General features: G+C 37.1%; 1 protein-coding gene across 1 annotated transcript in view; it reads left to right on the top strand.

Annotated features, from left to right (window-relative positions):
• LOC150081497 (uncharacterized) overlaps positions 1-21,851 on the top strand; it is a 337,043-nt gene that overhangs the window by 100,379 nt on the left and 214,813 nt on the right. Inside the window, exons 4-5 of the mRNA XM_090380224.1 lie at positions 7,388-7,521; positions 18,798-18,897. Of these exons, the coding sequence (XP_090236350.1) occupies positions 7,388-7,521; positions 18,798-18,897 (234 nt within the window). The remainder of the gene's footprint in view (positions 1-7,387; positions 7,522-18,797; positions 18,898-21,851) is intronic.

Here is a 21,851-nt window from a genome sequence, read left to right as displayed (position 1 = left end):
TGGTATGCATTCAATTAAAACCCATTATAATTATACCTCAGTCAGCACTGTTTCACATAACACGGAATAGTTTCGGTACCAATTATCAGTGCTATGCACGGTATTGCTGTATATATATATATATATATATATATATTAAAATAAATGCATAATAACTGTGTTTTCATTCACCCAATTGCATTAATCCTTCACTAACTCCCTTTTACCATAATGCTCAGGCACTCTCTTGTTTCCATATTGGGCCATTCTCATTCATCATAACTCACATCCCTTCTCTTTTACCCCAATTACTATTACACTCTTTTCACATTCACTCAGCACCCAGTACTATCATACAGTTCTTCTGCTCTCATCCATTCATTCATTTTATTCATCCCATTTTTTTCTTACTACATTGCACCCCCAGGTACCTGTTCTTACTAGTGTCTTTCAGCTAAGGTACTTTCCTGTACAACTCCCCCCCCCAAGGCCCTTGCCAAGGCATTGATGCCTGGATTGATGACAGGATTAAACAAATACCGGATTGACGACAGGGGGGGGGAAGACCCAGTCATAAATCTGATATTTGTCTAATCCTGATATCTGGTCAGATTGCTGAGTACAGCTACCCTGACAGATTAAAATGTCATCATCTGGGTGTGGTGGCAGACATGGCACTTTGGCTATTGGTTGTTGTTTGTCAGTGGGGGAGGTTGTAGGGCCCCGTCATTGTATATTTTGTTTTATTTCAAATACTCTTTGAGCAAAATTTGCAAAGGCTTTGTATGTGTTCGCTTCCATAATGAATTGGTGTACTTGTCCCCTTGGAAGGGGGCCAGGTTCTGCTATTAACTGTGTTCTTTGTATGTCATATATTGTACATTCATATAGATTGTGTGCCCAGTCTTCACTCTCACTGCAGAGTATGGAGAGAGAGAGAGAGGCAGAGGCAGCAACATTATACACTAGCTGATCCGGAAGCCTCCTAGTGAGTTATCAATAGGTTCGGTCCGATGTACTGACTAGCAGCTGATCTTCAAACCCTTTTTGAGCTCTACCCTCGAAATGTAAGGAAGATTGGATCTCACCATGATGGCCATCATAATCTCAAAAGACATCGATCATAGTGCAATATGGAAGAGATGTGGAAGGGTTTACAGAGCTTTGCTCTGGAGATTAAACATGGGTTCTGCCACTTCAAGCCTCTGACAAGCAAAGTGGTGATATTGCCCCAGATGATGAGAGTCATCTACCACCTAGTATTGCTTGGTAACACAAGGATGACATTCCCCCTGTGTGGTGTTGGTGCTACACCTCGACCCCCCTTCTTATGTTTGTTTGCACCTGGATGTTTACCCACAGTGTGCTAGGTGCCATATTTCAGGACTGGCACATGGGGGTTATACCCAGAGTTACTAACAGTCCCACTATCGTGAAGGGGAAAGCAGAGGATTTGGCTGTTACAGACCAATCAGCCTTGCCGAAATTAGGTTAACTTGACAAGAATGTCAACCGAACATTAACACTCTAGTCAAGGAAAAAAACACCCACCTTCCTACATCACCTGTCCGTCTGCTCCAGCATTTTAGACTCCCAGGTAGCAAGTACAGCTTGGCATATCTGAGAGAATGTCTGCAACACCCTCAAGGACCAAATTCTAAATAAACTAGATTATTATTATTTGTACCTGCATGTCAGAAATAATACTAGGAGTGAGAATGTTCAAGACGTCATCATTACTCATGAATTAGATGATATCACAGGGCTTAAAATACAGGAACCATTGGCAGATAGTGATCATGCAGTCATCAGTTGGAAGATGAAGAACAATGTTGCAATAGTTAAAGGTAGAGGCACAGAAGAGGGGAGTTTGATAATTTAAGGTACTATATGGCATCTATTAATTGGTCAGACTGCAGAGTGATGGTGATTATACTTGAATTATGGAATACCTAGCAAAAATCACAGAAGCCACAAACGCATATATCATTTAGAAAATATTGCAGGAGGTGGATCCTGAAATGGATGAATGTAGAGCTGGCCAGTCAAAAAGGCCATAGAAAGATAGCATGGGATAGTTACAGAGTGATGAAAAGTACTGAAGCCTACAACAGCTACAAGTTGATTTGTAATAGTATCACAGATAAGCTTAGAGAGCCCAAGGCTGCGTATGAGAAAGCACTGGCTAAGATAGCAAAGAATGTGGATATACAATTTTTCATGTATGTGAATACAAGGAAGGAAAAAGCGAATCAGATATGGGCACTTGATATGGGAAAATCTTAGACAACCCAGATGATGTTGCAGATGAATTGAATAGGTACTTTGCATCTGGCTTTACTAAAGAAAGACCCTTGATACTGAGAAGAAGCTGTGCGAGTGAGGCTGAGTCATATTAAATTTATGATTTGGTAGTTGTAGATGATTGGTTATTAGAAAAACTTTCGAGCATAAAGGCTCCTGGAGCTAATGGCATGTGCCCACTAATTTTCAGGGAGGCTGCTAGGTGTATGAACCATTGAAGTTAATTATGTGAGCATCATTGGACTCAGGAGAGAGTACTTTGGATTGGAGAAGTGCCAGTGTATCACCAATAATGGTGAGGTCATGCTTCTTATCAAAAGCAGCCTGAGTGGAAAATTATGCATTCCAGCGTTGCACAGAGATTCCAGCACAGAATCTCTGTGGTGTGAGTTACTTGGAAGTAAACACTTAATTCTATGGATTCTATGGGGTAACCTGCAGACCAAAAGACAGTTAAAAGGACAATGAGAGTCTGTGCACATAGATATAATGGTCAAGCATGTTGAGTGTGTTATTACGGGTAATTTAAATTTGTGCCTAATTGACTGAAGTAAGTGGAAGGTGAACTCTCCACTGGGTTATTTTTAGTTTTTTTTTTTTAGGAGCATTAGCAACTAAAGCCATATTGCTCCAGGGATATGCGGTGGTCATTCCCTGACGTTTCTGCATCCTCTGTATTTGGTGGGCACAGGCTCGAACTCCGGTCTAATCAAGAAGTGTGTGCTGCTCCTGCCCACTTGGCTACGGAGGCACCTCCACTGGGAACAAATTTGTTTAATAAACTACAGTAGATGATTATTATTTATACCACCATGTTAGAGAAAATACTTGGGGTAAGAATATTCTAGTCCTGATCATTATTCATGAATCATATGATATCATGGGCTCCTAGTACAAGAACCATTGGCAACTAGTTGGAAGATGAAGAAAGATGTTGCAGTAGAGTAGTTAAAAAAAAAGGCACAGGTTTTAGTATTAGTAGTGATAATGATGCAAGAAAGCAAGCTTGTACTACATCAGCCAAAAAAAAAAAAAAAAACACCGACCTTCCTACACACCTGTCTGTCTGCTCCAGTAATAGCAGATTGGGCTTGCCAAGTGCTAAAGTCTCCTAAATGATATAAACAGACTACCTCTCAGAAACAGACAGACACAGATATTAAATCTAAATAATGTGTAGAAAAATACAGTTGAATTGTTGAGGTTTCTGCAGTAACGTCAATGACTTTGTGACTTGATTGATTGATCACTAACATCATAAATAAATTTAACAGTAAACTGCTATGGTATATATGGGCCGCCTCCGTAGCCAGGTGGGAAGGAGCAGCAGTGCGTAGCACACGCTTCTTGATTAGACCGGGGTTCAAGCCCGTCACCACCAAATACGGAGGATGCAGAAAGGTCCCCCGGCGCCTCCGTAGCCAGGTGGGAAGGAGCAGCAGTGCGTAGCGCACGCTTCTTGATCAGACCGGGGTTCGAGCCCGTCACCACCAAATACGAGGATGCGGAAAGGTCAGGGAATGACCACCGCATATTCACGGAGCAATATGGCCTTAGTTGCTAATGCTCCTAAAAACCAAACAAACAAACAAACAAAAAAAGCAGAAAGGTCAGGGAATGACCACTGCATATCCCGGAGCAATATGGCCTTAGTTGCTAATGCTCCTAAAAACCAAATAACAAACAACTATGGTATATATAAATGAAATCTCCCTCTGCTGTTGTGCCCAGTGTACTGGCCATTTTAATTGACTTCTGATCCATCTCCCCATAAGCACATTTACTTGCAAACATCTCTGGGAGTTTATATGCAAAGGACTATGACCCACCATAAACCTTTGGAGACAAATGCTATTATTAAACTATGCTGTTAAAAATGGCAAAATTAGGAATGATTATAAAGGCTGTCTTAAAATGAAACTTTCCTAATCATCCTATTTTGGCAATGTCCTTTAAATCTATAATGCAACAACCTATACAGACATTAAACTAAAGGTGGCATATAGCTAAATGAACTATCTCCAAAATGAGGCTAGTACCATCCTGCCTTTTATCATCCCCTCCAAATCGTGATAGTTGCAATGGGGCAACTTTCCTGAAAAACTTCAGTATTAAACAGGGGCACGTAGCCTATTCATCCCAGTCCCTCAGTTATTCACAAATATGTACAGATTGCTCCAAAACTTATACTTAGTTGGGTGCTGTAGACCTGTACACTTAATTTCTGTGTCAGTGGTTAAAGAAGTGATGCTGGATCATCGACAGGAACACAGTTATACAGCAATTGCAGTATGAATTTATTAAGAGAAGATCTTGTCTGACCAATCAGATTAGCTATTATGAGGCTGTCACAAAGGAACTAGATACAAAAAAATAATTTTGACATCATATACTTAGATTATATTCCCTCAACATGAATTGTTGAGGAAGCTTCCATCCTGCAGTGGGCTGATAATGGCTGCAGTTTACGAGTTTTTACTTAGATTGCAGTTAAGCTTTTTTTACTGTTCCTCATGAGTGACTGTTGTATGAATTGGAACAGTGTCTAAGTGGGGAGCAAAAAACTGGAACTCATAGGTTTTGAATTTTTTCTCCTTATTGTTTCCAATATTCGTTAACAATATTGATGTAGGTTATCAAGTTTAGTGTCTAAGTGTCTGGCTGATGATAAAAAGGTGGGAAGGAGTGATTAACGATAATAATCAGGGTATGCTACTCCAAAAAGACCTGGATAAATTACAGAAGATAGGCAGAAAGGTGGCATTTGAGGTTTAACATTGTCAGATGCAAGGAACTGCATTTGAGTTGCAGTAATGCCAGAATAATAACATACCATTTGGTTGGTACCGTACTCAAGGTATTTGACTATGAAAAAGAATCCAAGGATAATGATAATTGTACAGTGCAAGAAGTTCTCTGAGTGGTGTAGGTTGGCTGCTAGTTTAGCTCGGGAACTTTGCCAGCAGGAATAAAGAGGTGATTAGCCCATCATCATTATTATTATTTGGTGAATAAATTGTATTATATTATTATTATTATTAGTGGTAGTAGTATTGGCAAATGATGAAAGAAAGCAAAATAAAAAAAAACGGAAGTGGTGGCATTTTTTTTATCCACCCCCTCTAACAGTTTATCTAGTTCTTCCTTGAATTTATTCAAATTATCCACCTCTACAACACCATATGGGAGTTTGTTCCAATGATCAAACCACCTTCTGGTTGAAGGCACATCTCACCTTCAACTATCCTTCCTCAATTTGAATATATGTCCCCTTGTGTATAGCCTGAGCAAGAGGAAGGATTCCATCAGCATTGCACTTCAGTGCATGACAGTTTGGTGTTTGACAGTTCAATGTATGAGACAATTTAGTGCATGATATTTTGCTGTATGTGACAATTTTATGTATGACAATTTGGTGAAAGATAGTTAATGGCTATAACAGTTTGGTGTATGTGCAACAGTTCAATGTATGAAAATTCAGTATCACATACAGACCAGAAATTAAGAAAATCAATAAATAAAAAGTTTGGAAACCAAGAGAAATTTTGGTCACTTACATAGAAGGGATGCAGAAATTTATAAAATAATAGAAAAAAGAAAAGAATATATTTTTTATCACTTTATTTTGTGTAAAGGTATTCAACCTAATCCTACCCATTGCTAGGTTGGAAAGTGGGTATGCATCTATCATCTTCAGCATGACTGTCCATCCATATTGTAACAACCATGCACCATTGCATGGTCCTGAAATAGCAGCATGGATGGTTTTAGGGGACCCCCTTTTCTTTAGGGGTGCCCAGATTTCTGTTCTGATTTTTATGAAATTTAGGTGGGCTGGATAAATCTTTGAGCCATCCACTGGAAGTCGCATTGGCAAATTTATATTGCTCAAAGAGCAATTATGAGATTTTAGTGAAATTTAAGAGGGCTTAAGAAATCCTTATGAAAGTTCATCCACTATGAATTGAGTTATTACATGCAAATGGATGGACAGACAGACAGATGGACAGGCAAAAACATGTGCATGCACCTGAAAATGAAGGTGGTTAGTGCACTCTATGAAAAATATGAAACATTCTACAAAAACTAAATTAATCATTTATAGCACAGTGTGCTAAAGGTTTGCATTTTTGACCTTTCTTTGTTATACACCAAATCCTCACATGGAATTTAGATTTTCATAGCCACTAATTGTCTTTCACCAAATTGTTACATAGAGCAAAATGTCATACACAAAAATGTCTCATAGAATAAACTGGCATGTACTGAATTGTCACATACAGCAAATTGCCATGCTGAATTGATGTGGACCCATGACGTTGTTAGGCTGCATCTTGATTTCTGTGTATTGATTTGGAAACCTTATTTGAGGAAGGATGTAGATCTGTTGGAAATGATCCAGAGAAGACCAGTAAGATATTTGGGGCCACAAACACATATCCTTACCAAGAATGACTTGAGTTCTGTAAATTGCAGCTTTGGAATTCTTGAATAAATGCTGTTACCATATTTTCTCTTTCTCAGATGATACACACAAGGGACATCAATTTAAATTACAAAGTGATGGTATTTTTTTAAATTTAAATATCCTTTTATTAAAAATTTCTGTACATATCCCTTTTTATTTTAAATTAAAAAAGGATATATATGGAAAAATTTTCCTTCTGCCAGAGAGTAATAAATCTTTAGAATAAATTTTCACCTGGTGTTGTGGAAATGGACAGTTAGAATAAATTTAAAGAAGGATTGGACAAATTATTACAAGGGATGGGAAAATGAAGTGTTTCATTTTTTAATGGCTTGATGCTGCTAATACCAAATAGCCAGTTCCAGAAATGAGACATTGAAACATGTGATTGGAGAATAAGTTGAATTCTTCTGAAAATTGTACCTTACCTTAAAGGAACCCCATTCGGCAATTCAAAATTCATTTGATTGAACTACAGATAAATACTGGGACTAGAAAAACTCTAGCATGAGGCACAATGTCTAATGAGTGATTGTTAATAATTTTAAAATCAGACACTAATAGATAGCAACGTAACATTCTATAAAATATAATTTCTGTCCTAATATATGAAAAGTTTTTAAAAATATTTTACAGATGGTATGTCGAAAGATGGTTTGTGGAGAGTTCGTTGAGAACTTGGCGGAGTTAAATGATGGAGAAAATTTTCCAAGGGAGGTTCTGAAAGGTTTATATTATTCCATAAAGAATCACCCTTTACAATGGACTGAGTAAGTATGTTACTGTATTTTTGTCTTATCTTTTATTTTTTAAAGATATTGGCAAAAATAAGAGAATGCACAGAGAAGCAATTTAATAGCCATCTGCCTTTGTGAAAATTTATCGATGTTGGTTTTATTTGATGTACTGGAAGCAGATGAATTACATTTTTTTGTTTCAGAAAATATTTGTTGCTTGTAAAGTTATAGCAAAGATTTTCAGAGTATATTAAAGAAACTGAAATTAAAAAGACTGAAACTTCATACTTTTCACAAAACCTATTGTGTCACAATAAAACTGTGATTGCAATATCTTTTTTTTAGTGATTTTTTTTTTTTTATAGCATACCCTTGTAATTACAAAAGTTAATAAAATGTTGAAGTGTCCACTTTCTTTCCAAATGCAAGAATAAATTCTTTTCACCATGTTTGAGGAAGCTCGAGATATTATGTGAATATCATCTTTCATATTTCTGGTTCAGTATCAGCTTAATTATTCTGAAGTGCATGGCTCTTTAGAATAATTAATTCAGGCCTTTAAAATAATTATACCACTTTTTTAGTATTTACAGTTTTGGTTGTGTGAATTTTAGAATAATGTTATTGATATATATATATATATATATATATATATATATATATATATATATATATATATATATATATATATATATAATGTGTGGTTTGTAAAATAAATAAAGAGTCTGTGAAAATGGAAGTGAAAACACAAGGTGCCTGAACTAAGAGAAGTTTAAGGGATAGTCGAAAGTGGAAGTTGTTTGTTATTTGGTTTTTAGGAGCATTAGCAACTAAGGCCATATTACTCCGGGGATATGCGGTGGTCATTCCCTGACTTGGCGCCTCCGTAGCCAGGTGGAAAGTAGCAGCAGTACGTAGCACATGCTTCTTGATTAGACCAGGGTTCGAGCCCGTCACCACCAAATACGGAGGATGCGGAAAGGTCAGGGAATGACCACCGCATATCCCGGAGCAATATGGCCTTAGTTGCTAATGCTCCTAAAAACCAAAATAACAACAACAACAACATTCCCTGACTTTTCTGCATCCTTTGTATTTGGTGGTCACGGGCTCGAGCCCCAGTTTAATCAAGAAGCGTGTGCTATGCACTGCTGCTCCTGCCCACCTGGCTATGGAGGCACCTGAAAGTGGAAGTGAAGTAGTGGTTAAACAGGTGAAATAATTTGAAAAACCTATTAAAAAAATGAACTGGGACCGAGGAAGCAAAAATAATAATAATAATAAATAACCAATAAATAAATAACACTGTATTCAGATATGGGAGAGCAATTTTAGCAAGAGATTGAATCAGGGGATGGAAAATATTCAGGGGTCTAATCATATTAGCTACTAAGCTTTTATACATTTCAAGGTTTACACTTGAAATGTATAAGGCTTATGTTAGACCACACTTGGAATACTGTGTTCAAGTATGGAGACCGCACCTAAAGAAAGACATCGAGCTTCTTGAAAGGGTGCAAAGAAGGGTAACTCGCCTGGTGAGATCAGCAAAAGGGCGTCCTTATGAAGAAAGACTTCGAATATGTGGGTTGCAGAGTTTGGAAACTAGACACCTTAGAGGAGATTTGATTGAGGTGTTTAAGGCTCTGAGAGGCATCAGTAAAATGGATGAGGACAAAATTTTCAAGATTATAAATGATGCTAGAACTAGGGGACATAAATTCAAGTTATGGGGGGAAATGTTTAGATTGGACTGCAGGAAGTTTTATTTTAGCCAGCAAGTTATAAATTACTGGAATAAGTTGCCTTCATTGGGTGGTAGAGGCCGACAGTTTGGGGAAATTCAAAGGTCATCTGGATAGTACTTTCAGGTAAGGGAAGCGCATTGGATGTTAGGTTTAATTTCCTTTTTATTTATTTTTTATTTTATTTTTTTTTATTTATTAATTATTATTAGTTATTTATTTTATTTATTTATTTTTTTTTTGTTTTTATCATTGTTTTGTTTGGATTTTTTTTTTTCTTTTTTTTGGCTGGTGCAGCATAAGCCATAGGCTTTCTTGCACCATGCGGCCGTTACTAATACTAACAAGTACAAACTAGTTGACAATCATGTCAACAAAGTGTTAGGCAAGCTAAGAATTCAAAGGAAACTAGCAAAGAATTGTTTGCTTACGTTAACACCAGAAGGTAAGAGATCAACATCATTGGCATAGTAGATATGAATCACATAATTATTGATGATCCCATTCAGGTTGCTAACAAACTAAATAAATATTTGTATTTGCATTCACAGATGAAGACGTTTTTAGGATAGGAACACCAGAAATACATCAAGTTATAACTGAGTCCTAAGTGATTTTGTTATAACTGAGAAGAAAGTGGAAGAGAAATAATTGGGGCGAAGGTAAAGAAAAGAAAGCCGGCACGAGAAGCATGCAAAAGTTCAATGAAATTTACTGGTAAAAGTACGTTGCCGTAACGGCATTTGTATTGTTGCTCACTTGGTAAACAGATGGTGGGTGTTATTGGTCAGTAGTAGAAATTGAATCCCATGGGAGATTGAAACCCTCCCGAAGTGGAGGGGGTAACCTGACCTTTTTTCTTTAGAATCACTGGTGGACTAGTGGATAAATTGTTTATTAAGAAAAAAAAAAAGGCAAAGGAAGCCCACACGAGAAGCACGGCAATTTTCGAAAAAGTTTACTGGTGAAACTACGTTACAAACATTTTTTACAATGCCAGAACTTCCAATATGACTCTGTTCATGATTCAATTAGTTAATTCAATTAATGATTCTAAAGAAAAAAGGTCAGGTTACCCCCCCCTCCACTTCGGGAGGATTTCAAGCTCCCGTGGGATTCAACTTCTACTCCAGACCGATAACACCCACCGTCTGTTTACCAAGCGAGAGCAACAATACAAATGCCGTTATAGCAAAGTACTTTTACTGGTAAATTCAATCGAACTTTTGCATGTTCTCGTGCCGCACGCTTTCTTTACCTTAGCCATAATTGGTGCAGTTAAAAGTAAATAAGTTAGCCAGGGCTCATGCAAAATGTAAAACCCAGTTATATTAAAAGAAGCAGTAAAAGGGATAAGAAATTATGAGAGTATTCAGGGCAGGTTCCTATAGCTTGGAGGTGTGAAAATAACCTCAGGGGCTCATATCTCGTGAGTATGGGTTTGGTACACCCAGAGTCCTGAGCTGGATATCATCATTCTTCTCTTTCTTGGTGATTCCCTTCTATTTCTTACTCTTGTTTTCTCTCTCTCTCTCTCTCTCTCTCTCTCTCTCTCTCTCTCTCTCTCTCTCTCTGAGTGTAACTCAAATTTTTTTTTTTTTTTTTTTTTTTGCTGGTGCAGCTAAAGCCTCCGGCTTCCTTGCACCTTATGGCTAATAATAATAATAATAATAAATGCATCACCACTTCAGAAAGGAGGATCAAAATGTAACAAGAGCAATTATACACCTGTAAGCTTGACTGCTGTTCCAGAGAAAGTAATGAAGTCAGTGGTTAAAGATGAACTGCAAGATCATCTTAACAGAAATGGAATTATATGGAAATCACAGCATGGGTTTGTAAGGGGACTCCAATCTAACTAATAAAAGCTACTATGATATAGTGACAAAGGAATTTGATGCAAATAATAATTTTGACATCATGTGGCTATTAAATAATGAGACCATGTGTGCAGCTACTACACACTAATCGTCACCTGTGAAACAAAGGCAGAGTAGTTGACCTTGAACCTTTTCTTAGTTGTCTGCCAAGTTATGTTCCAAGACACTCAGTCACTTTGCAGTGAGACAGGTTTTCATTATCTTGTGGTTTTGCAGTTTGCTGGAAAAATGACAGACAAAAGAATCAAACAGTGATGTAAAGAAAGCACCAACTGATAGTTTTGAGTTGTTATGTCAAGTGTATGGGGAAGCTATTATGTGAAGAGCTCACATGTTTGAATGGCATAAAAGATTTTTAGAAGAAGAGAGAATGTGGAAGATGATGAACGACCAGACCATCCAGTATCCATGAAAATTGATGAAAATGTGAACTTGGTGAGAACATTGATTAGAAGTTATTGCCATTTAGGCATTAGAATGTTTCAATCAGAACTTAATATGGACCCCAGGGCTCACATCTGGTGAATATGGGCTTGGCACACCCAGAGTCCTGAGCTGGATATCATCATTCTTCTCTTTCTTGGTGATTCCCTTCTACTTCTCTCTCTCTCTCTCTCTCTCTCTCTCTCTCTCTTGCACCATATGGCTAATAATAATAATAATAATAAAAGAAACAGTTACACAAATTTTAACTGAAAATTTGGCACTAATAATATTAAGAGTAGGAGACCGGCAGAATTACTTAACAAGTACAGGTCACTGTTGAACAAAAGCCGAGAATTAGGGTTGAATTTGAAAGTGTCTGCAATTCTGCCCAGACACGATAGGAGGGAGTATATGATGAGAGCCTTGTCGATCAATTCGGCCCTGGAAAGATTGTGCAAGGCTCAAGGGGTAGAATTTTTTTCAGCCTGGACTGTACTTGTTAACAGGAGAGATTGCTTCTACAGGGATGGGATACATTTAAATAGAAAGGGTGCAAGAATATTTGCTGATGCTATCGAGGCAGTGTTAGGTGGGTCGGAAAACTGCTAGCTTGGGGGGAGACAAAGACCAATAGATTGACAGTAGCCACTGGCAGAGGTGAAAGAGATTCTTGCACTGCTTCTATTAGAATGAGCAGAAGCCTGAAAAACAAGATGCATGGTATTTCAGAGACTGCTGGGAGCCATTGCGGTACAAGTAAACACATGGGTTGTGTTAGGGTAGCTAAGAATAGAAACAGGTGCAGGTATACTTGCGTGTACACCAATGCTAGGAGTTTAGTAAATAAATTTGATGAATTTGAGGTATTGCTCAAAACATCAAAGGCAGATATTGTTGGGATATTAGAGACGTGGTGTCACACAGATATAAGGGATGCAGAACTGGAATTTGGGGAGTACAACGTCTACAGAAAGGATAGACAGGATAGGAAGGGGGGAGGGGTTATGCTATTAGTTAAGAAACACATAAAAACCAAGGAAGTGAAGCCAGTCGACATCGCTGGACAGTGCATTGGGAGATCAAAATTGAGAGTAGGAGTGTGCTATAGGCCTAATGACTCTGATGAGTATAATAAGGAACTGTACAGGGAAATAGAGTGGACCAGTAAATCAGAGAGTCTTATAATGGGAGATTTTAATTTCCCAGATATTGACTGGAATTGGGGGGCTGGTTACTCACACACTAGCAGGGTTTTTGTGGATTTATTGGATGATTGTTTTCTACATCAGCATGTTCGGGAGGCAACTAGAGGGAGTAATACTCTTGATTTGATTATCAGCAGTGATTCTTCATGCATTAAGAATCTGCAGATAAATGAACCACTAGGTGGCAGTGATCACAGTGTGCTGAAGTGGGATTTACTCAAAGAGGTAACTACCATTAGGGGTAAAGGGAAGGGTTATTGCTTCCGTAAAGGCGACTACGATGGACTGAGACAGTATTTAAATTCTATACAGTGGGACCAACTGATGATGTTACCAACAGCAAATTCAAAATGGGAAGCATTCAAAGAACTTATCTTGCAAGCTACTAGGCTTTACATACCAACTAAGAAATATTGTTCAAGGTTTAGGCCAAAATGGATGTCAGATGAACTAATGAGGCATATGGCAGAGAAGAAAAATGCATGGGATACTTACAAATTAGCACATGACACAGAAGCCAATGATAGATACAAGTTGATATGCAACCAAGTTACAAAGGAGGTTAGGCAGGCGAAGGCAGATTACGAGAAATCCTTGGCAAGGGATGCAAAGAAAAACAGCAAAGAGTTCTTTACTTATGTAAACTCTAGAAGGAAGGGGATGAATCAGATTGGTCCACTTGATATTGATGGGTCAACTGTTGATGATCCTGCTCAGGTAGCTAACAAACTAAATGAATATTTTGCATCGACATTCACACATGAGGAGTTATTCAGCAAGGGGAATGCCAGAGGTGTATTCAACTCTAGCAGTAAGCTACAGAATCTTGAAATAACTGGGAGTAAAGTGGAGGAGAAACTGTTGAAGATAAACACAAGAAAGGCACCCGGGGTGGATGGGATCTATCCAGTTATATTAAAGGAGGCAGCAAAGGAAGTAAGCAAACCCTTAGCCATAATTATGAGAGCTTCCTTGGACTCAGGGGAGGTACCCATAGACTGGAAATGTGCATATGCGACCCCAATTCACAAAGGAGGATCAAAGGCTGACACAAGTAATTATAGACCTGTGAGCTTAACTTCTGTTCCAGGAAAATTAATGGAGGCACTGGTTAAAGAAGCACTGCAGGATCATTTAGACAAGACTTCAGTTATAGCTCAGACACAGCATGGTTTTGTTAAGGGGAAGTCTTGCCTGACCAACTTGATTGGATGGATACTATGATGCAGTCACAAAAGAACTGGATGCAGGGAATAACTTTGATATTATATACTTGGATCTTAGAAAGGCTTTTGATACTGTTGCACATGGAAGACTGCTACACAAATTGGAGCAGTGTGACATTGGAGGCAAATTGCTGCTATGGATAAAGGGGTGGTTGAGGGGGAGAAGACAGAGAGTGGTAATCAATGGACACTGCTCATCGTGGACTAATGTTATTAGTGGAGTCCCTCAGGGCTCAGTGTTGGGTCCATTATTGTTTTCTGTATTTATAAATGATATTGATGATGGTATATCAAGCTTAATGTCTAAGTTTGCAGACGATACAAAGGTTGGCAGGGTTGTCAAGGACACTACTGACACTATGCTGCTGTAACAGGATCTGAAAAGGTTGAGCAGATGGGCTGAGAGGTGGCAAATGAAGTTTAACATTGACAAATGTAATGTACTACACATGGGAAACAGCAACCCCAGAGCAATGTATCAACTCTGTGGTACTACACTGACAGGGGTAGAGAATGAAAGGGACTTGGGGGTCGTTATGCAGGCAGATATGAAGTTCTCTGAGCAGTGCAGACGGGCTGCAAGAGTAGCTCATGGAGTATTGTCAATGATATACAGGAATTTTTACAGCAGGGATAAGGAGGTGATTATTCCATTGTATAAGGCAATGGTCAGGCCACACCTAGAGTACTGCATACAGGTCTGGAGGCCTCATTTCAAGAAGGATGTAGAGCTGCTGGAACGAGTACAGAGAAGGGCAACAAGATTAGTGAATGGAACAAAGGGGTGCTCTTACGAAGAAAGGCTTAAGTTTTGCAAATTACAGTGTCTGGAGACTAGGCACCAGCGAGGTGATCTGATAGAGGTGTATAAAGCCTTGAATGGTTTAAGCATGCTCAATGCTGATGGAATTCTTCCTCTAGCTCAGAAAAATCACCTGAGAGGGCATAAATTCAAATTGAGGAAAGACAGATGTAGGATAGACGTGCGGAAATTTGCCTTTAGCCAGTGGGTGGTTGGTTGGTGGAACAGACTTCCATCCCTTGTGGTGGAGGTTGATAGCCTAAATAAGTTTAAGGCTCAGCTGGACAGGTATTTTGAACGAACAGAGGGGTGAAGTGGAAGTGGGTTTTTTTTTTTTTTTTGGCTGATGCTGCATAAGCTTGCTTTCTTGCATCAAATGCCTCTACTAATGCTAATGCTAATTTAGGCATGAGAAAAGTGTGTGCCAAGATGGTGCCAAAAAATTTTGAATGAAGACAAAGAATAAGAAAACTCCAAGTTTGTGAAGATGTTTTGGAAAAAAAATGAGGAAGATGCAGACTTTCTGAGTACTGTAATTACTTGTGATGAAAGTTGGCTGTTCCAGAAACTAAAAGACAGTAAATGCAGTGGAAGGCAAAACAATCCCCCAGACCAAAAAAGCAAGAATATCAAAATCAAAAATGAAAAGCATGCTTCTTGTGTACTCTGATATCAAAGGAATTATTATGGCTGAATATGTCCCATCAAATTAGACTGTCAATCAAACATACTACATTGAAGTTCTGACAAAGCTGCATGAAAAAATTTAAAGGAAGAGACCTGCATTGTGGAAGGATGGTTGGTGCCCTATCAAGACAATGCTACAGTGCACTCTCTGTTCACCAGTTTCTTGTCAAAAAAACAAATCTCTATATATGGACATGCATCCTACTTGCTAGACATAGCTCCTTGTTACTTTTTTCTCTTCCCCAAATTGAAAAGGGTACTTAAGGGAACACATTTTCAGTTCATTGAAGACATTCAGAAAAAAACAACCAAATTATTAAAAGGGTTTACAGAAGATGACTTTGAGAAATGTTTCTGCACTTGAAGAAACATGGAACGGTGTGTGCAATCCAATAAGGCTGTTGCAATAAAATAAATATTTTATTGCAACAACCTTATTATTTAATAGCAATACCTCATACTTTGAAAGAAAGTTTAATTGACTGGGAAGCATTATGTAGTTGAGTTATGTGGGCAAATTTTATGGTGGAGAGTAGGTTGAAATAATAGAGTTATTTAATACCTTAGAGAGAGAGAGAGAGAGAGAGAGAGAGAGAGAGAGAGAGAGAGAGAGCAGCAGCAGCAGCAGTTGTTAATAACAAAGAAAGAATAGTATTGGTTGAGATTTAAGTAGCAGGGTAGGAAACTACATTAACAGCTATAGAGTTGTTTTAGGAAAATATGGAGCGATAGGTAAACCTAATTATAAACATACTCTTAGTTATAAACATAGTATTTCAGCATAATGTTAATTACAATTTTAATTAAGGGGAGCATAATAGAAACAAGAAAAGCTTAATTGACCTTATCATTATCAAAAAAATGGATCGTAAACAACTAACTGAAGATTCAAAGATATAGAGGATTGGAGATTGGAAGTGACTTGTCCTGTATTGAGTAAAAAGTGATTATTAGTGGCAGAAACAATTGAAAAGCTCTCAGTAGGATTTCTGGTACTGGTAAGACTTGGTAAAGAATGGAAAAAATGTAAGAGAACTTTAGTGGAAGCTGGAAAGGAATTATATGGGGAGAAGATCTGTAAAGACAGCAAATTAATTATGAAAATAAAAAATATTATAAATAGCATTTGGTGGAAAAACTAATAAATGCTTGTTGGAATATAAGGAAAGTGCAAGAAAAGTGTGTGAAGGAAGCTAATGAAAAATGTTGGGAAGATTTTAGGAAAGGCATGAAAAACAAATATCAAGAAGGTAGAAAGATGTTTTGCATTTAGTTAAAAATTTCAGATGGAAGGAAGAGGAGGTGCACCACAACTAAGGTAATCAGAAATGAAGGTGAAATTAAAATGAAAGAAAAAAGTACTTATTTAAAAAATATGGAATAAATACTTTAATGATATGCTAAATGAAGGAGAGCAAAAGATTGAAAGGTGGGAATTTTGTGTACAATGTATTATTTCTATAATACTATGCATTAATTTGTGTATTAATTTTCTTAATAAATTACTCTTGTAAATTTAATTAAATTCACCCTCTCCTGTTTTTTTTTTTTTAAGACTACACTGTGATCTGTGATGCCGAGTAGAACTTCTTTTTCAAAATTATTGATATCCACTGAGATGGGGTAAATGGGAATTCTCAAAATTTTTGTGGTATTTTGGTATTCTCAAATTGTGTAAGTAAGCTTGGTCAATGGTCATATTGATAATGGATGTATGCCTTCCTGAGTCAACTGATTCAGATGCAATATGTATCTGTGTAGTAGGATCTACTTTCTAGGTGAGGCTGCTCTGTACTTAACCTACAGGTAGGTTTGTATACATAATTTAATATCTGTGCCACTGTGCAGATATTAAATCTTGATAGTATTTTGCACATGTATTACATCTTGCTAGTAATCTAATCTTGCACAGATATTAAACCTTGCTAGTAATCATCCATCATGTAACTAAACTTGTTTGACACACTTATCAACTCTGGCTGTCAGTCAGAACCAATAACATTCCCTTTTTGCCAGGAGCAGAACTTTTTAGTGTACTAGCATAGACACCAAAATTCTAAAAATTAGGTTTCTGATTCTATATATAAAACTAAGTATTTTGTGAGTACCACTTCTTAGGAGTGATTTTCAAGACAATAGCAGCCAAAGTGCTATCTAGTTTTCATTTCCTCCTTTCTCTCAGAAGATTTAGGGTACCCGTTTGGTATACTGCAATAAGTGTATTTTAAAAAAAAAAACAAAAGTTGAAAGGATAAATAAGGAGGAGGAGATGTTTGGCGAGTTGAATTACAGATAGATATGAACTAGGTGATGCATGTGTTTTGACTGGTTTGGAAGAAAGGTAGAATTGCAGATTCAATTGCAATTCAGAATTGCAATTGCAGATTATCTATGAAAATATCTGTGGAAAAGGCATGCAGTAGAAACCAAACACTTATGTGATAAACAATGGTCTATAAGAGAGAAGTCATTAATTAACCTATCTGCTCTCTTTTATATTGAGTCTGAGAAGTTTAAGAAAGTTTTTGGAAGTTCTGGGTTTCATGGTAGGGCATATTTCTGATTTGTAGGAAAAAAATTGATGCCAGGAATTAAAGAGATAATCTAGTTTTTTTGTTGCAGAGGAAGCAATATTTGTGATATGTTTATACCAAGAAAGTAATGAGTCAGGGTTATTCTGTAAAGACATTGAACTCTGTAAATCTGAGTATTGTTGAAGTCAAGTATGAGAGCTGCATTTGGTTTGCTAGATTTAATTTTTGTATGTCCAAACTGTAGCCACGAGCATATTCATTACTATAATCTTGAGCTGATTGCAGAACTGTGAACTATAGTTAGATATAGAAAAAGGGAGGTTATAAAACTGAAACTAGCTAACTTAATATACAACTACTTACCTGCTCAGCAATATTATCCCAACAAAGTACAGTATACAGTATATACATAATTTTGTAGTCTTCCTTGTTTTAAACTAATTATCCTTTAGAATAGGCCTGTAGCTTCCGGTACATCATATTTGTTCTTGGCAAACCCAAAATAAAATGGCTATTATTCAAATGTGGAAGGGAACACACGATCGTACAATTTTTGAAACTCTAGAAAAGCAGTATAATGGTTATAATAAGGAGCAAGTTATAATGAGTACTTCTCATTTATCCCTGGGATCTCATTTTAACTGAGTTTGGCTGCAATTATAAATTGTTATTTAAAAAAAAAAGTAAGAAATAACAATGTAAAGGACATAAAAAATACTTTTAGACACTTCAAAATAGAATTAAGAGCAGAAAATGTTTATTTGAAGAAAATATATATAATACATGTATAATTTCATATTTCAGAGATGCAGAAGAAGTAAATACAGTTCATGATATCACTTCACATGAGACAGTCGGAGTTTCAAATAGGCAGTGTTTTATTGGCTACAATCCATTCTTAGAGGTAATACAATAATTTTAAATCTCTTTATATCAATAAAAAAATTTTATGCACTAAAATTTTTAATGCACTATTCAGATTTATGACTTTAAACATATTTATAAGTATTTAATTAGTAATTTCAGAATGACATTTAACAGTGAACTAGAAAAACAGCAGTAATTTTAAATTTTATTTTTTGTAGTAATTCAAAATTCCAAATTATTACACTTTAAAATAATTTATTTTTTCAGAACTGCAATTCAAATTTATCTAAATTACAGTTCTGAAATGTTTTGTCTTGGTAATAAAATGTAGACATTGTAGGAATAGTGGAGATGGGGGGGGTCACTCAGACATTAATTGAATTTGATTAGGGGGAGTACAATGAGATATGGTGTCTCCTTGTCGAACTCCTTTCTCGATTTTAAATTTGCTACTGTCTTTGTCTAGTCTAATAAAGGATGTAGTACTCTCATATATTTTCTTCAAAATCATAATATATGGAGTATCTATGCCTTGTCTTTCCAGTGCCCGAAACATTGCCTTATGCTGTATGGAGTCAAATGCCTTTTCATAATCCACAAATGCCAGGCATAATGGTGTTTTATATTCATTTGCTTTCTCCATTAGCTGTGATATTACATGAAGGTGATCCATAGTTGAGAATCCTGTCCTAAAGCCAGCTTGCTCTTTCGGTTGATTCTCATCAAGTATTCTTTCTAATCTGTTAGTAATGACCCTTGTGAACAACTTGTAGATGTGGGATAGCAAGCTAATTGGTCTATAATTTCCAATTTCTGATTTATCTCCTTTCTTATGCAGCAAAACTATGATTGCATTATTCCACTGCTTAGGTGTCACACCTTTTCTAATGCACTTTGTGAAGAGCCTTGCCAGTTTTTGTGTTATGTCTCTTCCTCCCAATTTTAACAACTCTACAGTAACTTCATCTTCCCCCGGGGCTTTCGATTCTTCATTTTCTTCAATGCATGTTCTACCTCATCAGGAAGAATATTGGATATGTCGTATGTGTTGCTATTTTGCAATCCATCTTCCCCACTGCTGGCATCATTCCTCTGCTCCTTGTATAATTCTCTATAGTAGTCTTCTGCTATTTGAATTATGCCTTCTCTGCTGTTTATAAGTACACCATTGCTATTCTTCAGTTTCAGTATCATTTGTCTTTCTGTATTACTGCTCATGGCTGCTGATTTAATTCCTTTGTTTTCCTTTAATGCTTGTTCTACTTTTCTTGTGTTAAATCTTCTTATGTCCTCTCTGAGTCTCTTTCTAATGGCTTTGCATAACTCAGTATACTCAAATTTTCTCCCTGTCAGTGTTTTTCTTGCTTTTCATTTGTCGTCTTCGGTTCATCATGACAAGTGTTTCTTGACTAATTTTTTCTTCTTTGGATTTCTTTTTCCCTATAGGTTTCTTGGGCTTTATCACTTTCAAAAAGTTGTAATATTCCTCATCGATATCTTGGTCCTCAGCAGTCTGCAGAAGCTCATACTTGTTCTTAAGTTCCAGTACATACTGCCTTTTCTCCTCTTCTGTTATCTCAAAGACCTTTGTATTATTTACTCGAGTCAGTTTTTTCCTTTCCTTTCCTACATCTATATCAAGTGTACATCTTACCATTCTGTGATCACTTCCAACATTTACCTTATTCAGGACAGTAACATCATTCACAATATATCTTCTGTTAGTGAGGATGAAGTCGATTTCATTAGTAGTTAATCCATTTGGACTCTTCCATGTCCACTTTCTGTTCACCCTTTTCTTGAAAAAAGTGTTCATTACTGACAATCCTTGAGATTCTGCAAATTCCACAAGTCTTTCACCTCTTTCATTTCTTTCACCAATTCCAAAATTTCCTATTGTTCCCCTTTCTGCGCTGTTTTGTCTTTTTCCAACCTTAGCATTGAAGTCTCCCATAATAATAGTGTAGTGGGTTTTATGCTCATCTAGAAGACTCTCAATTTCGGTTACATTTCTTTAACCTCTTCATCATCATGGCTCGATGTTGGTGCATAAATCATTATAATCTTTAGCTTGTATCTCTTAGAAATCTTGAGTATTAGTCTTGACACTCTTGGTGATGTACGTTTGAATTCCAAAATGTTGTTTTTAAAATCTTTATGGACCAGAAACCCAACTCCACCTTCACTCCTTTCACTGTTTCCATTGGTGTACAGCAGATTTCCACTTGATAAACTTATAAGTGATTCATTTCTTCTTCTTGTTTCAGCCAAATCGATGATATTCCAATTCCTTTTCCAGCTCTAATATCCTGTCTTCACCAATGAGTGTTCTTACGTTATAACATGATTAGGCTGCTTGAATATTGTATACAGGTTTGGAGGCCTTCCCTTAGGAATGATGTAGATCTGCTGGACGGGATGCAGAGACGGGCAACCAAATTGGTGAATAGAAGGATGCTCTTACCTAGAAAGGATTCAAATTGCAAATTGAAGTTATGCAAATTGCCGCTTGTTGAGACTAGGCATTTGCAGAGTGATCTGATTGAGATATTTAAGGCCTTGAATGGATTGAGTGAGCTGAATGTGAATAACAGTCTTCCTCTAGCAGGGCCTGCCAGAGTACAAAAATCTACTGGGTACCTGACCGGCCTCCCCAGGCCCAAGTGTGGTAACGGTGAGTCCCAACAGGGCCCCAATGGCTAAATGGTCAGAAGAACAACAGTACACAGCACTACACATCCTTCCCTCCCCAAACACTTTTTAAAACTCTGGCCTTCACAGAGTTCTGTGCTACACAAACAGGGTACACAATGTGGAGATGGGGGGAACCCCTGGTGCCATCAGACAACTAACACACTTTGCACTTGTCTAACTTCTGACTCACCGAACCAACTTGTCTTCTTCCTCATTTATTCTTTCAACTTCCATACAAACTCGGTTTATACAAAGTACTCATTTATATGAAACACATACCATTATCCTGTGAAAGGA

The sequence above is a fragment of the Mastigoproctus giganteus genome, chromosome 8 (assembly GCF_048544385.1).
Source record: "Mastigoproctus giganteus isolate SK-2022 chromosome 8, ASM4854438v1, whole genome shotgun sequence".
In the NCBI taxonomy this organism is placed as follows: Eukaryota; Metazoa; Arthropoda; class Arachnida; order Uropygi; family Thelyphonidae; genus Mastigoproctus; species Mastigoproctus giganteus.
The sequence above is the reverse complement of the archived record's forward strand: the minus strand, read 5'-3'. Positions and strand labels throughout refer to the sequence as shown.